At 38.8% G+C, this 13,864-nt stretch overlaps 1 protein-coding gene across 1 annotated transcript in view; it reads right to left on the bottom strand.

Moving 5' to 3' along the window:
• BAIAP2L1 (BAR/IMD domain containing adaptor protein 2 like 1) overlaps nt 1-13,864 on the bottom strand; it is a 35,963-nt gene that overhangs the window by 7,249 nt on the left and 14,850 nt on the right. The window contains exons 4-8 of the mRNA XM_014869699.2: nt 2,742-2,803; nt 2,575-2,646; nt 2,106-2,243; nt 926-1,078; nt 310-477 (exon numbers count right to left, since the gene is read on the bottom strand). Coding sequence (XP_014725185.1) covers nt 310-477; nt 926-1,078; nt 2,106-2,243; nt 2,575-2,646; nt 2,742-2,803 — 593 coding nt within the window. The remainder of the gene's footprint in view (nt 1-309; nt 478-925; nt 1,079-2,105; nt 2,244-2,574; nt 2,647-2,741; nt 2,804-13,864) is intronic.

The following is a 13,864-nucleotide window of genomic DNA, read 5'->3' as shown; positions in this document are numbered from 1 at the left end:
GGAATTACTATCACTTACAGACAAGAATGTAGGAAATGGAATGGCTGGAACCAAAGTAGCCCTGAGGCTGAGCTCTGAAGGAGAAGCTGAGAGCTGAGCCTTGTTTGGACCTGTGCTCCTCCCTTCTCTGCTGTGCATTTTTCCCATAGCAGAACTTCAGCCTAATGAATTTGGTTCCACACCCAAGCCCAGTATATTCCAGCTGAGATACACTATGGAGTCTATCCCAAATGCTGAGGTCCAACAGAACGTCTTGAAGGCACTCCCCACCCACTGAAGAGACCCCACAGCCATGAGGAACAACATTACCAGGGTGTTTCTCTTGACCATGGGCGAAGGCTGCGGCGTTCCCGAAACTGGGGTGGAACCGGGGGTCCTGATTTCATCTATCATCATTCGGACTTTTTCAGGCACTTTGGTGGCATCACTACAGATTTCCTCCCAGGCAGGCAGCTTGGATTTTAGGAAGTCCGCACACTACATCCAAATTAAAAGACACTTGTCAAAAATAGGCTTTTATATAAAATTGCACAGACCTACTGGTTAACTTCCATTATACCAAAATGTTTACACCAGCAAAATGGAAATATTTTCTAAAATTCTTCTAAGGAATACCTCTTTGAAAGAAAAAGGATATTGTAAAAACAACTCTTTTGCAGGGTCAGATATTGGAAGTACCTGATCAGCCCATGTATTTTTTTCTCAATACACGATTTTAAAAAAATCACAGTAACCCTTGATTTTTGCTACAGTACATTTAATAGAATAGTGTATTGTAAACATTTTCTATGAACTGGGCACAACACTTGTCTGGCACTTCAGTTCTTCTATTTCTGGCAGTCTGGTCTACATGCTGCAGGAAACAACATCTCCTGTGTGCCTGGATTTCAGGACTTTCATTTCTGTTCATGCTCACAGCACTGACCTGAACGTGGTAGAAGTGCATGTGCTGGGTAAAGCTGCAGTGCTTGTCAACCAGAAAACAGAACCTTCTTTTCTCTTCAAGGAGAGCTTCTCTGCAGCCTTCTGCAATAAATCTCTGAATATCACTTTGTCGAGAACTCACAGTTTCCAAATACTGAGGGAAAAGCGGAGAAAAAGAATCACATAGAGTCTCTGAGTTTTATTTGATGCTATATCCAGTTAGTTAAGTAAAGTCTAGAACCTTTAGAAGAAAAAGCTTTTGGAAAGGCTGAGTGGGATAGGGTGGCTTTACTTCTAAGTCCCTCTCTACTTCTGGAGATCTGGCTTCCCTGATCTCATCAGGTGAGTGTGTATTGTCCCTACAGTTAACAGCTGTGTGCTCAAATCAGACTAATGACCTTTGTCTGCACCAATGCAGCTGCATTTATTCACACAAAGCTGTGATGAATCTCTGCTTAATTTTGGAGGGGAGGGAATGAGTTACTAAAAAGACTAAACTATATTTATCTGAGATTACGAGGATTCATTAAATGCTAATCCTTGAGCTCAGACCCAGAACCTTAAAAAACCCCTCAATTCTTATGATTGCAGGTTAAAAGACAGGCAGTAAGAAACAGGAGCTACTGTTACCTACACTTACTATACTGTGTTATACACAAAGATTTCTTTGAAGATTAAAGTAGATATGGAGAAAAAAAAAATATTAGCTAGCACGAAGTTCAAGTGTCGTGGAAATAAAAATATCAATGGCAAGTATTTTCAGAGAGACATATGACAATGAGAATCTGATTAATTTCAAAAATTTCTCTTCATTGTCTTGCAGTTTCGGATTTCACCTCAAGATGGCAATGCTGGATTAAGGGCAATAGGAAAGGAAATAAACTGGCACTGCCTACTTAGGGAAATGACTCTATAGCAAATTACTACTGAATTTGCATAGTTTAGCTGGCTCCCTGTGTAAAGCTTTGCATAAAGTGTAGTTACAGATCAATTACTGGCCAAGGGATGAAATCTAGGAACCAGAAGTCTCTGAATATGTACACTGGAGCAGTGAGAACTCAATTGCAGCTGCAGTACAAACTCTAGGAGTGCCTTTAATACACACCAGCTTTGAGGAACCATGAACCTTTTCTGATAACCAGTTCTCATACAAAGAAACAAATAAGAGACAATGCACTGACCTCCATTTCTTTATGCTCATACTTTGTTACATTTCGTGCTCCTTGGCTTTTCCTTCTGATTTTTTTCAGCTCAGCCTGGGACTTCTCTAAAGAATCCAGTTTGCTTCTGTGTTCAGTTTGGTACCTTTTTAAAGTTGCCTGCAATCAAAGCATTTACATCATCTCATAATGCACTCAGCCATATATCTGGGTAAGGGACTGAAAAACATTACTGTGATCTCTGAGATATTGCTCACACATCCCAAATGAGTTCAGCAACTGCTGTAGTTTTAAGGAACTATGAAGTCACACAGGGGTTCCCTTTTTAACTTAAATTAGGCATGAAAATCTTGGCCATCTTTATATATCTAAAGTGCATTTCTATTGAAGTTCGTATCAATTAATTAAATTTTGGGAAACAACATCTAAAAAAATTCTTTGACTAGCAATAGACAAATAAATTAGGAGTTTTAGAATTCAATGTACTTACAGTCATATATTTTACATCCAGGTCTGTTTTCTTCTCCAGTTCAGATATAATTTCTTTATGAAACTTTTTGAACTTTAAAAACAAATGAATTAAGGGTCATTAAAAATTGGCAAAAGTAGTTTATAATTTCACAAGCAAAATGAATTAGAAGAAATTGTTTAACTTACACTCTCCTCTAGACTGTCATTAAGTTTCTTGTGTGTTCTTGAGATTTCTACCAGAACTTGGCCTGTTGATAAACATACAACTATATTGGTTTCTTTCTTAGACTTCTGAAGTTTAAGTTAATAAAGAGCAGTGATAAAATACATTTAACTAATATACTCATTAATTGATATATTTTAGAGGGATAGGAAATTTCTTGTTGTTGCTCATCACAGCAGCTGGAATGAATAATTTACCTTGGCCACAGGCAAACCAAGCAGTTCATAAGTGATACAAGAATAATTAATCATACATTGTTATGCAAAAGGGACATGGAGTGCCAGACAAAATAAATCCTTCCTTCTTTCCAGAATAGCTCCTGTTGGTTTAGTAACAGCCTCTTTTTGTGCCAAGTCAGGGAATAGCACACAAGTTGTTACTACCCAAATAGCTGCTATCCATTTCTTAGTCTGAAAACTAAACTTCAATGTTTATTAAGTTACTGCACCTTCAGAGTCAACAAAGCAACCTTTCAGTTGCCCTGCTGCACACCTGCTAAAACAGACCTGGTCCACACAGGAATTCCCACCTGTGCAGCATTAACCAACAGCCAAGGCAAAGCAGATTCCTCAGCATCCTGACAACAGACCCTGAATATCCCATTGTGCTCTGCTGCCTTCCAGCACAAACTTACACAGCCCAGTCGGGACTGTGAGCAGTTGAAAACTGAACTGTTCCATTTTGCTTCAGGAGGATATAGAGGAAACATCCCTCAATTTCTGGGTGTGGTTGTATGTGCAAAGCAGTGTAAACTGTGGGCTGGTGCTGCCCTGCCTGCAGCCAGCCACATCACCCTGCCTGCTGCTCATGGCCACATCAGCCCCACTCCCTTCCGTGCCCGGGCACAGGCACACCAAGAGAGTGCCAGCCCTGTCTGGAGATTGCAACACTGCTGGAGAGCAGCTGGAAGGGCTCAGTTTGACTGCACCCAAATCAGACCAGCCCACAGGAGCTGCTACTGAAACTGCAAATGCCAGGACCATCAGATCCACAAACTGGGTTGTTTGTGGAAGCCTTGACTAGAGATGTGTTTTCCTGGCACTCCATTTGCATGGCAGGACTGGCAGGTTCAGTTCGGCAGCTGCTTCCCTGGCACACCTCCTCCAGTGATCCTTTTATTCCTCAATCACCCTTGCAGCTGTTCCACCTGCATTTGCCACAGGTTGCAGTTGTGCTGTCCTCGTACACAGGCAGGGCTGCAGAGTGACCACAGTTCTGTAATTCCTGCACATCACTGGCAGCCACTGCATGGGACTGTGTGTCCCTCCTATTTGCCATCTTATGCAATTCTAGTTTCCTTTTTTGGAGTTAAAATAGAAAAGATGCATTAAGTGCTCAACACGCTGCTGTATGAATTTTGTTTTCTACCATTCATATTCTTTGAGAACCCCTGAGCAAAAAATTATCATCCCATAATGCTTCAGATCATTCAGCTGTTCAGAAAAGCTCCCCAAAGATGCCAATAATTTAAAAATTGGCTCAATAAATGAATGATAGAGCTCTTCATGAGAACCTTCTCATCTTCTTTCTCATCTGCACAACGTCCAAGCCTGTCTCCCCATAGTGCAGGCTGGTGACTTGGTAACCTTCTCACATCAGGCAGAAGCATCCCCGTGTCCATGGATTTGTTAGCACCTTTCTCCCTTCTGATTCTGTCATTCTCCAGTTACATCATCTCAAAATCTGAGCTTCTTTGAAATGAGAACTACATCTCTTGTGAAGCAGTAGCATACAGCAGATTTTCAACTAAATCTTATAAAATGTGGGTCTGCATTGTTGTTTATGGGGAAACATCAGGTGGCACAGGAAGAACTACACGTGTCTCTCCTGGCTTTTCAGGAATGCCTCTTCCTGCTCCAGTGCCCACCCTTACCTCTCTTTGCACAACAGACTGCAGGACACTTAGAGGAAATAATCAGAAGGCAGTGAGAACAGACAACCCCTTGACTAGTAAGAAGAAGAATTCACAGTCGGAGACAGAGGAGTGTTGTTTTGGTTTTTTTTTAATATATATATATATATAGTTTTTCTGAGTTCTGTACAGCCCACAGAGTGCTGTGGATTTTTGGTCATATTTAAAGTTGCTGGTGACTACAGCAATATAAATACTATGAAAAGTGAGAGGTGCTATAGAAATTAGTTGCTCACGTGTAATAGAAAAGTAAATACAATTTGTTACACAAACACTTGAAGTAACGGAGGCGAGCAGTGTTATTTTAAGGCTCCAGAAGTGAATGCACTTTCTACTGTTTCTGTTTCACCAGCTCAACTCAAAAGATACATTTTGGACTGCAATTGGCTTTTAAAGTTAGAAGAATTTTATGAATACTTATCTACATCTTAAAAAGGAAAATGTTGATCAAAGAAAGTAGGAAAATTACCAAAAAATACAAATATAATTACCACTTTTAAAATATGCAGACTAAAAAGCTGTTTGGGAAGTTACAGAAATTCAGGACGAGAACCAGAATGGCCCTCAAAATAATGACCCTTACAGATTTCTGCGCTTTTAAAACAAACTTATTCTCCCTCTGTGTAAAAACCCGGCTGTGAGCAGCGGCTGCCAAGGGGGAGCACTGAGCTAATCCTTGGCAAGGCCGGCGTTCCGAGCACGGACAGACATCCAACAAGGCAGGGCATTGACTCAGCTCCCGGGGCTCACACCCTGCCTTGCCCAGCCCTGCCTGCTCCACAGAACTCCATTCACCTGCGGCGCCGTGCGTGGAAAAGCTGACGAGCACACGCGGTTATTTCTGTCCCTGCAGCTCCCAGCCTTTCAGCTTGGAAACGGGTTTTTTCATCTCTGTTACAGAAAAATACTGCCAAAACATGTCCTGAAGAGAACTCTGAAAGCTACACTTCCTTCTAAATGGTTTGTGCTGGGGTATTTGATGGGTTTATTTTAGAGTGTTCCGGAACACTTTTAAACAGTGTGTTTAGTTGTCAGTGACTCTGTCCCTAATTGCATTTTCTTTTGCTCTCAACCAGAGAGACTTCCTGTACTGTGCATCAGGCAAAGTCATATTTATACTTAATGCATATATATATATATACTTTATTCTTGGATCTCCTCCCTGCCACCAGGAATCCACAGGCACTGCATGTACTGGCTCACCCATTTCATTTCCCCTTTCAAAATGTTGATTCAAAACATGAAAAGAACCCATCCATAGTAACCACACTCTGATCAATTAAGATTTAAATTATAGACCAGATTCTGCACTTTGAATAAATATAGAGAGCATTTTTGCAGTGAACATATATCATGTTTCTTTATTGTCACTTTAAGATAATGGGTTAGTCACATTTAGACTATGTTCCCCCGAATTAATTTATACAAGGAAACAGGATTTTGTAGAAGACTAATTCAGGAAAGACAAAACAACCCCTAGCCTACACAGAACAGTGTCCAAGTAGAATGGAACAACTTCAATATGATATTTGAATTTTAACCACCATGGTGAATTATACAATAGCTCTAAGAAAGACAGTGGATTACTCTGGATTAATGGCAGCATAACCTAAGGCCAGGCTCAAAAAGGTACAGAAAACGACTTAAAGTGAAGACAAACATGTATTTCTCACATCAATTAAAATATTCTGCTCTGTATTAAAACTACTCCTTGATGAGGTTTTATATATGAGAGCTCATAATACCTGATAATCAAATATTAACCTCGTCATCATTTATTGGCAAACCCCAAACTTATCAAACACAACAACATGACCAGAGCACGTGATACCAGGCCACTAAAGTCAAATTTTGGCAGCCATCCTGTAAACTTGAAACAGTTTTAGACATCATATTATGCAATGAATTAATAAACCCCAAACACTGGTATTGATGATAAACCAAACTATTGAAATACTTGTCTTTCAAAGATACTTCTTCTTTGCTTTCCATCTCCCCACACCCTGAACCTGAAATCTTTGTGATTGAATAATGTAGGTGTACATTAAATATTCCCACTTTGTTTTAGAAAACAAAAAAAGTTGTTGTAGATGTTCACAGATACTTATTCTGATATTTTTCTATTACCTTAGAGGTGCACTGTAGGGGAGGGAAATATCAATCTCTTTCAGAAAAGGATTTTGAGGAAAATCTCAAATATCTTAAATGACTTAAAAATTAAACTCATATACAGCTCTTGAAACCATGTGTCATAATACAGCTATAATCTGATATAGGACCATGAACAGTAATGGTTCCAAGGTAAATTTATTACAGTTTCAATTAGATTCAGTGAACCCACAGAAAGACCTTTGAAGCTGAAACTTCAGGAATTTGTGAAATATTTTTAGGCTTAACAAAGGCTGTTGATTTTATCTATATTTTCTATTGAGAAAGTAATAGAGACTACAATTCCATTTATGATGTTTGGTTTGTTACAAAAAACCCCCCACAAAAACCAAACAAACAAACAAACCCCCACCCCCCAAAAAAAACCCACACAAAAAAAACCCCACCCAGAAAAACCCCAAAACCATAAGCCCAAAGTGTGCAACAGTCATTTCTCCATGTAGAGCATCCCTTGAGCAAGAAAACATCCTTGGAAGGCTGTCTTGTCCCGGAGATGAAAAACAAGGAAAGCCATTTCTCTCAGAAATAATCATTGTAAGGCCAGAACTTCTGCAGAAGTTACACTTCAACCTCACTGTTTGCACTGGCTGATTGTTCAGGTTATTTACCTTTTCACCTTGTGTTGACTGTTCTTGTGAAGTCTAAAAGAATTTGTTCAAGTTAGAAACAAATATGGAACTCAATCAATAGAGTTCTGTCATAGAAACAGGTATCAACAGCTACCAACAAAATCACTTAAACTTTTAAATTACCAAATAGCTACATTAGAAACAATCCAAGTATTAATTACATCAGCTTACTTGAAATATACTTCCATTTTGTTTTATTTAGAGGAGGTTGCTCTTGAAAAATTTCAAATCTCTTAATAGTAAGACTTTTTTAGATGTCTGGGAACAGGCAAAATGCTTGATTATATCACTCAATTACCTCCTGTTGTCCTGTTTTGTATTCAGGGCAGGTTGATTAACTTTGTGTCTTAGAGATGAAGCCACATAATTATTTCTATGAAGCAAGAGAATGAAAGGCTGAGTGAAAGCTGCACATGGAGACAGCACAGTCCAAGTGTGTTATTAGATGTAATTGCTGGCAAGATGCTCTTTTCTCCAGGTCACCCTCTGCCCAGAAAAAAGGCATTTATGACATGGGAAAGTTAGAAACAAAGTCCTTTGAAATCAGTAGCCCCCAGGAGGTAGTAAAATAGGAAGTTTCAAAGGAATACAGTGCAACAAATAAATATGATTGAACAAAACATCTGCTAAGCTTCAAACGTGTTAAACTTATCATTCTGTGACAGGAAGGATTTAACTGTGCAACAGATGCTTTAATGAAACCAAAAAGCTTTAATTGAATTTAACATATGAAGGAAGAAAATCATAAAGAAGGATAAAATAATGTAAAACTTGCCCAGCTCTAACTGCACTTTTCTTCTTCTACAATTTGTCCAGAATGCTTTAACACACTCCCCCCATCTGTAGAATTAACAGTAATGTGCACATTAATCAATAGGACTAGGTCAAGTCTGCCTTTCCTTACTGCATGAGCAAACGTGGAATAGGAATTCAGGAATAAATCTCCCTGTAATTCATTTTATAAAATGGCATTGACACATGACCATTCAGTGATATTTTGTGAAGGTGACTGCAGAAGGTGAAGGGGAGGAGAAAAACAAGAATCAAGCCTACAATAAAGAAGAGTGAAAGAGATTTTAAAGTATAGTGAAGTATTTTAGGTCCACTCTACATGCTAGATATAGTACCCTGAGGCAGCTAAAACCATATATAATAAAATCTGTAAATAAAATAAAAATTGAAGCAAGGAGAGCTTTGCATTCTAAGTGGCATTCTCAGATTAATCTTAAAATATGCAGAGTTCTCATTAAGGCTGTGAACCACAGAAATGTTTCTGCGATATAATAAGCAAATAAGTTAGTTAATTGAAAACAAATTAAGGGTTAAGGGAAATGAATAATTACTTTACAGTCTCACTGATACAGAAGAGATAAACAGTCCTGCAAAATGTCTAAGCAGTCTAAGTATCTTGCCTCCATGTCCAGACAAAACCAGCAAGCAATAAATAGTGTTGTGCAGGGCACTGTTGCTAATTCTGTGAATTGGGCACTGATGGTGTTTGGACTGATGAACTTCCAGTGCTCCCACAGGACTTCACTGCTGTGATCCTCACATGGCTCCAGAGGGAAAAATGTATTCTAGCCCATGTTGATTTCTTAAGTGTCTTTGACCACAATCAAATTTTCATCTGATTCAAGTGAAAAAAACCCAAACAACCCAACCCAAAAAAGCCTAAAAGTTTGGCCTTTGTTTTTATCCAGTCAAATTAATTCTTTCCAGCTATATCACAGCCAACACACTTGGCCAGGAGTCCACAGCTGCTTTACCCAGCCCAGAGAACTTTCTAGGCACAACATGGACCAAAGGGGACTTTTAGCATTTTGCTTTTACAGCGAATGCTGTACACTAAGTTCTGTCCTTCCCAAATATTAGCTTTATTTTGCAATGTACACATATTTGCCTGTACATATATAACCTACCCATACAAGTGCCTGTCTGTATCTCACTGACACATACTTGGCAATACTCTCTTGAGCACTTCCCTGTCATTAGGTTACACATTGCTCTCAGCATGGGAAATAGAATCAAAGAATCCTCTTATTCAAAGATCCTTTTCCCATTTCTTAATTAGGCAAACAATGAAGGGATAGAGCACAGTTCACTTCTATTCTAGTAGCCCAGCACCTCTTATGATATCATTTCCTTTTGTAGCCCAGGATCAAAACTATATATAGTCACCCTTTTCTTGTCCTAAAACTTCACTGATTATAACGTGAAATAGTTTAGGACCACATAACAAAGGACTTTCCCAGTACAGAAGACAGAATTTTAATTACTTGAATTAAAATTATTATTTTTCTTTAAAACTTTGGGATATTTAAATATTAAAAGGGACAGAATACTGCTCAGCTCTTTATACCTTAGAAAGTCTATGCCTGTTTATAAGTCATATTCAGTTAAACCCAAGGATGAACTTGCTTTTTCAATATACTTTACTAAGATTAAAATTAATGCCAAATTCTTTCAGCTGGACACAGGTGATTTTAGAAATTATACACAATTCATACCATGCTATAAAGCTGGTAATGAACTGCTAATCCATTACTTATTCCCACATAAGGCTAGGCAAGAGTGAATACTTATGAGATTAACAAGACCATTTTGATTTCCAGACTCTGAGTTTGTTCTTGGGGTGATGCTCCTACTTTCCTGTTTTTTAATGGAACAAAAACATTAGCTCACATTGTATTCTAAAGAGGAATGTGACTTTATTGCAGATTCAGCAAAGTTCAGTCTAGTTCTCCCATTTCTCACAAGATGTTTTGATCTCTTAGGCAAAAAAAATTCAGAGATTAGAATTTTTTTAAACATACTATATCATTGAACAGATGTTAATCAAAATGAAATATTTAGCTTGTCTCAGATGATTGGTAAGCACAGAAACTAAATTTTAATGTTTAAAAAAAGGAAAGGAAAAGCATATGCCATGTAAATAATGCATGAAAAATTACAAACTTGTTTTTCTACCTGTTACTCCATTACTAATATATATGAAGTCTGCTGCAGGCATTTTTGTTATTCTTTTTGTTTTACCCAAACATATAAACCCACAATATATTAGGGTTTGTATGTCAGAGACTCATCTTTCATAGGAAGCCCTCGACACCACAGCTTTTCATACCTGAGCTGCAGTGGTGTGCAGTGACTCGTAATCTTCACACAGGTCAGGTGAAAAGAAAATAAGTTACAATACAGCCACAAGCCTGAACTTGCCTGGGTGAAACCCTGCTGGTTTGAGGCAGATTAGTTAAGGAAGATCATACAAGAGAGCTAATCTCTGTTTTAAAGCAGGAATGGAACAAACAAATCATGCTAGCCAGCAAAAACTGAAGTTTTTATGGGTTTCCAGTACCAGAGAGGGTAAATATTTAAGTCATCATTATAAATGTTACATGAATAAATGCAATAAACCACAAGGAATTCTTGCAACTTTCAGCATTTTGGAACTGCCACTGAGTTTCACAGTCTTAGCAGTGTCCAAAAAAACCCCAAACCAAAAAAGCCCACACCTAAATTGAGTCAAAAGTTTTGATAAAATTCTCTTTCTCAGAAGTCCAAGACAATTGGTTTTGGTTCCCTGCCCTGCCCCATGGGACTGTTAGTGGCATCTACAATGGATACTGGATTATTTTTTTTTTTTTTTTTGTTGAGAAATAATTGAGCAGGAAGAGCTGACTGTACAGACTAAATATAGTTAGACTTTCACTAAAGGATTTACAAGCTAGTTACAAATATGATGCTATTTTCCTCACAAAGTTGTCATTTACTTTCCTTTTTTCTCTCACTGAGAGCACAATAAGTGTATTTTTTTGACACAGGCTCTCAGGCTAATTTCACCTGGGACTGGTGGTGAGGAAAGGCTGTGATTGCTCAGCATCCTTAACCTGGAGATGTGAGAGAGAACAACCTCCTGCCCCGAAGGAGCCCCTGGTGATGGTGCTGTGTTTGGGGGGGTGCAGGGCTGGGGGAGCACACAGAGGGAATCACTCTTGCCAAGCCAGGCCTGGCCACAGCCTAGGAAACCTTGCAGGGACACACAGGTGAGGTCCAGGGCATCCTTCCCGGGCTCCCACTGCAAGATGAAAGGTGCATGTGAGGCTCAGGTGAAATTTCTGTGTTCCAGTACAGTGAGAAATTCTTGAAGGAGTCCCCTCACTATTTTCTCAGGCCTTTGAGGCACAGCATGAAGATATCAAGTCTCACTCGTTGCAGGTGCTTTGAATATGTATTTTTCCCTGGAGGGTGTGTGCTCACCAGTATCATTTGGGATTTCTGTGCTGGAGCCCCGAGTCAGGGCAGGTGCTCTTAGAGCTGCAGGTGCCCAGACACCTGTGCTGGTGCCATCAGCACCAACTGCACCACACAACCACCCTGGGCAGCTCAGGGCTACACTGCACGAGTGGTACCTCAGCTCATCACTGACTCAAAACAGGAGAATCAGCTGCAGTTCATAGGGTGCAGTAAGACTGGGGCAGGTGGGGAATAAAATATTAAAACGGACTGGAAATTGTAACCTATTATCTAACTTAACATGAAAAAATAGCTGGAAAAATGTCACTGAAATCCTGTGAATATCTTTCTTCTCTCTTTTCTCTGGTGCTACTGCAATCATTGCCAAGGGCCTTGTGCATTTTCATATTCTGCTTCCTCCCATCAGCCATTTCCAGAACCTGAAAATTTGTAACTTATCTAGAAGTCTTCATAACAAAATTTACAATTATGTAATTGTATACAGAACAAACTGGATACTGAAGTATCCATTTCTAGACACATTCTTAATGTTCAGTAACAAACCCACCTCTTGTTCAGTGTGCTTCTTGAAAGTATCATTTCTGGTTTATATTCTGTCAGGGAAATATTACAGAACTTACACTTAAGTCTGGCTCATCTCCTTCCACCTTTCTTTTAGCAGACTGGAGGTCGATAGAGCACAATCCCAGAATGTTACTGTCTAACTGAAAGATACAAAACCTTATTCCTGCAAAACCCACAAATACTTTGTATTTCCCTTTCCAGACAGCTCTCTGTAGTTTCCTTTTATAGCACAGGAATGGAGTGGCTTCTTCAAATGAAATTCCATTATAAATATAGCAGAAGACTCTTTTATTAATGCTCCATAGGAAAAGCTGGCAGATTCTAACTAAAACTGCAGCCTCTAAGCTGGTTTCCCAGAAATTTCCACCAGATGAGGTGCTAAAGGTTCTGCAGTTGCTGGCACCTTCACTTTCCTTTCTATCCAACACAATCTATTGCAAAGGTGCAGATTCCCTGGGGATGCCAGGGATGCAGTGGGGTGGACAAGATGCCAGATCTCTCCTCCCCAGCTGAAATGAGCCAGAGAAGGGAACAGTGCAGGTGTCATCTTTCTAAGTGAAACTGGATTCCAGCTGACAGGGTCAGTGTATATGTGTTAAAGTAAGACAACCACTCTCCTCCCTCCCCTTTTGATTTTAATGGAAGTAGAGCTAGCTACATTCACTGCAAACCATGGAATTTTCTCTTTTTCTGCTTGGTTTTCTCACTAGTGAAAGTGACACAAGTGCTGTATCCCAGAATTAACAACAGAGCTACAGCTCTGAAAAATAATCTAGTGGCAATTTTGCTTATTAAACAGGAAGAAAATAGACAGTTTTGAATAATACTTGCAAGATAATATTTTAAATAGAAAGTACTACTTTACATTATAGTCTGATTAGAAGTTTTTCAGCAAGTAGATATGTCTGTTTTAGCAAAATTAGAATTTTCCATTTTAGTTCCAAAATTTTTTCTGTATGAGTTGACCATTTAAAGCTCACAATTTCTGACAAAGAAATTCTATAATTTCTGAAAATAATGAGGAGGGAGAAAAGCCCATAGAGTTTCTCTTAGTTGCAAAGCTGAAATAAAATGGTTGTCATTAAAAAAAACCCAAAACACAACTCTCTACAGATTGAACCTCACACTACTGATTCTATTAGTATTAAATGTACATGATTGTAACGGTTGTTAGTTTGCTCTACAAAAAGCTAGAAAACAGTTACTTAAGGATCTTTGTGAAACTGTTAGATCTTACTCAAGAATTGTAACTTACAAACTTGATATATATTCATAAGAAGTGCCAAATTTTTGATAAATAGGAGGTCTATTTACCAACCACCACTAGTTTATTCTGAGTGAAGGTTTATCAGCCCTGACTCTCAAACTAATAAGCAGTAACCCCAATAGCTGGAGGTATAAAGGCTCTCAAAATAAAGAGAATAAAAGAGATAAAGAGAACCCCTGCCCCATTATTCATGTCACAGAATTCCTGCAATCACTCTATTACTATGTAAAATAAAGTGGTATTACTATACCACAAGGTTTTGTATTTGACAAAACATGACAAAGTTGTGGAGAT

The sequence above is a fragment of the Sturnus vulgaris genome, chromosome 16 (genome assembly GCF_052056855.1).
Source record: "Sturnus vulgaris isolate bStuVul1 chromosome 16, bStuVul1.hap1, whole genome shotgun sequence".
In the NCBI taxonomy this organism is placed as follows: Eukaryota; Metazoa; Chordata; class Aves; order Passeriformes; family Sturnidae; genus Sturnus; species Sturnus vulgaris.
Note: the sequence above shows the minus strand (reverse complement) of the source record. Positions and strands in the feature narration are given on the sequence as shown.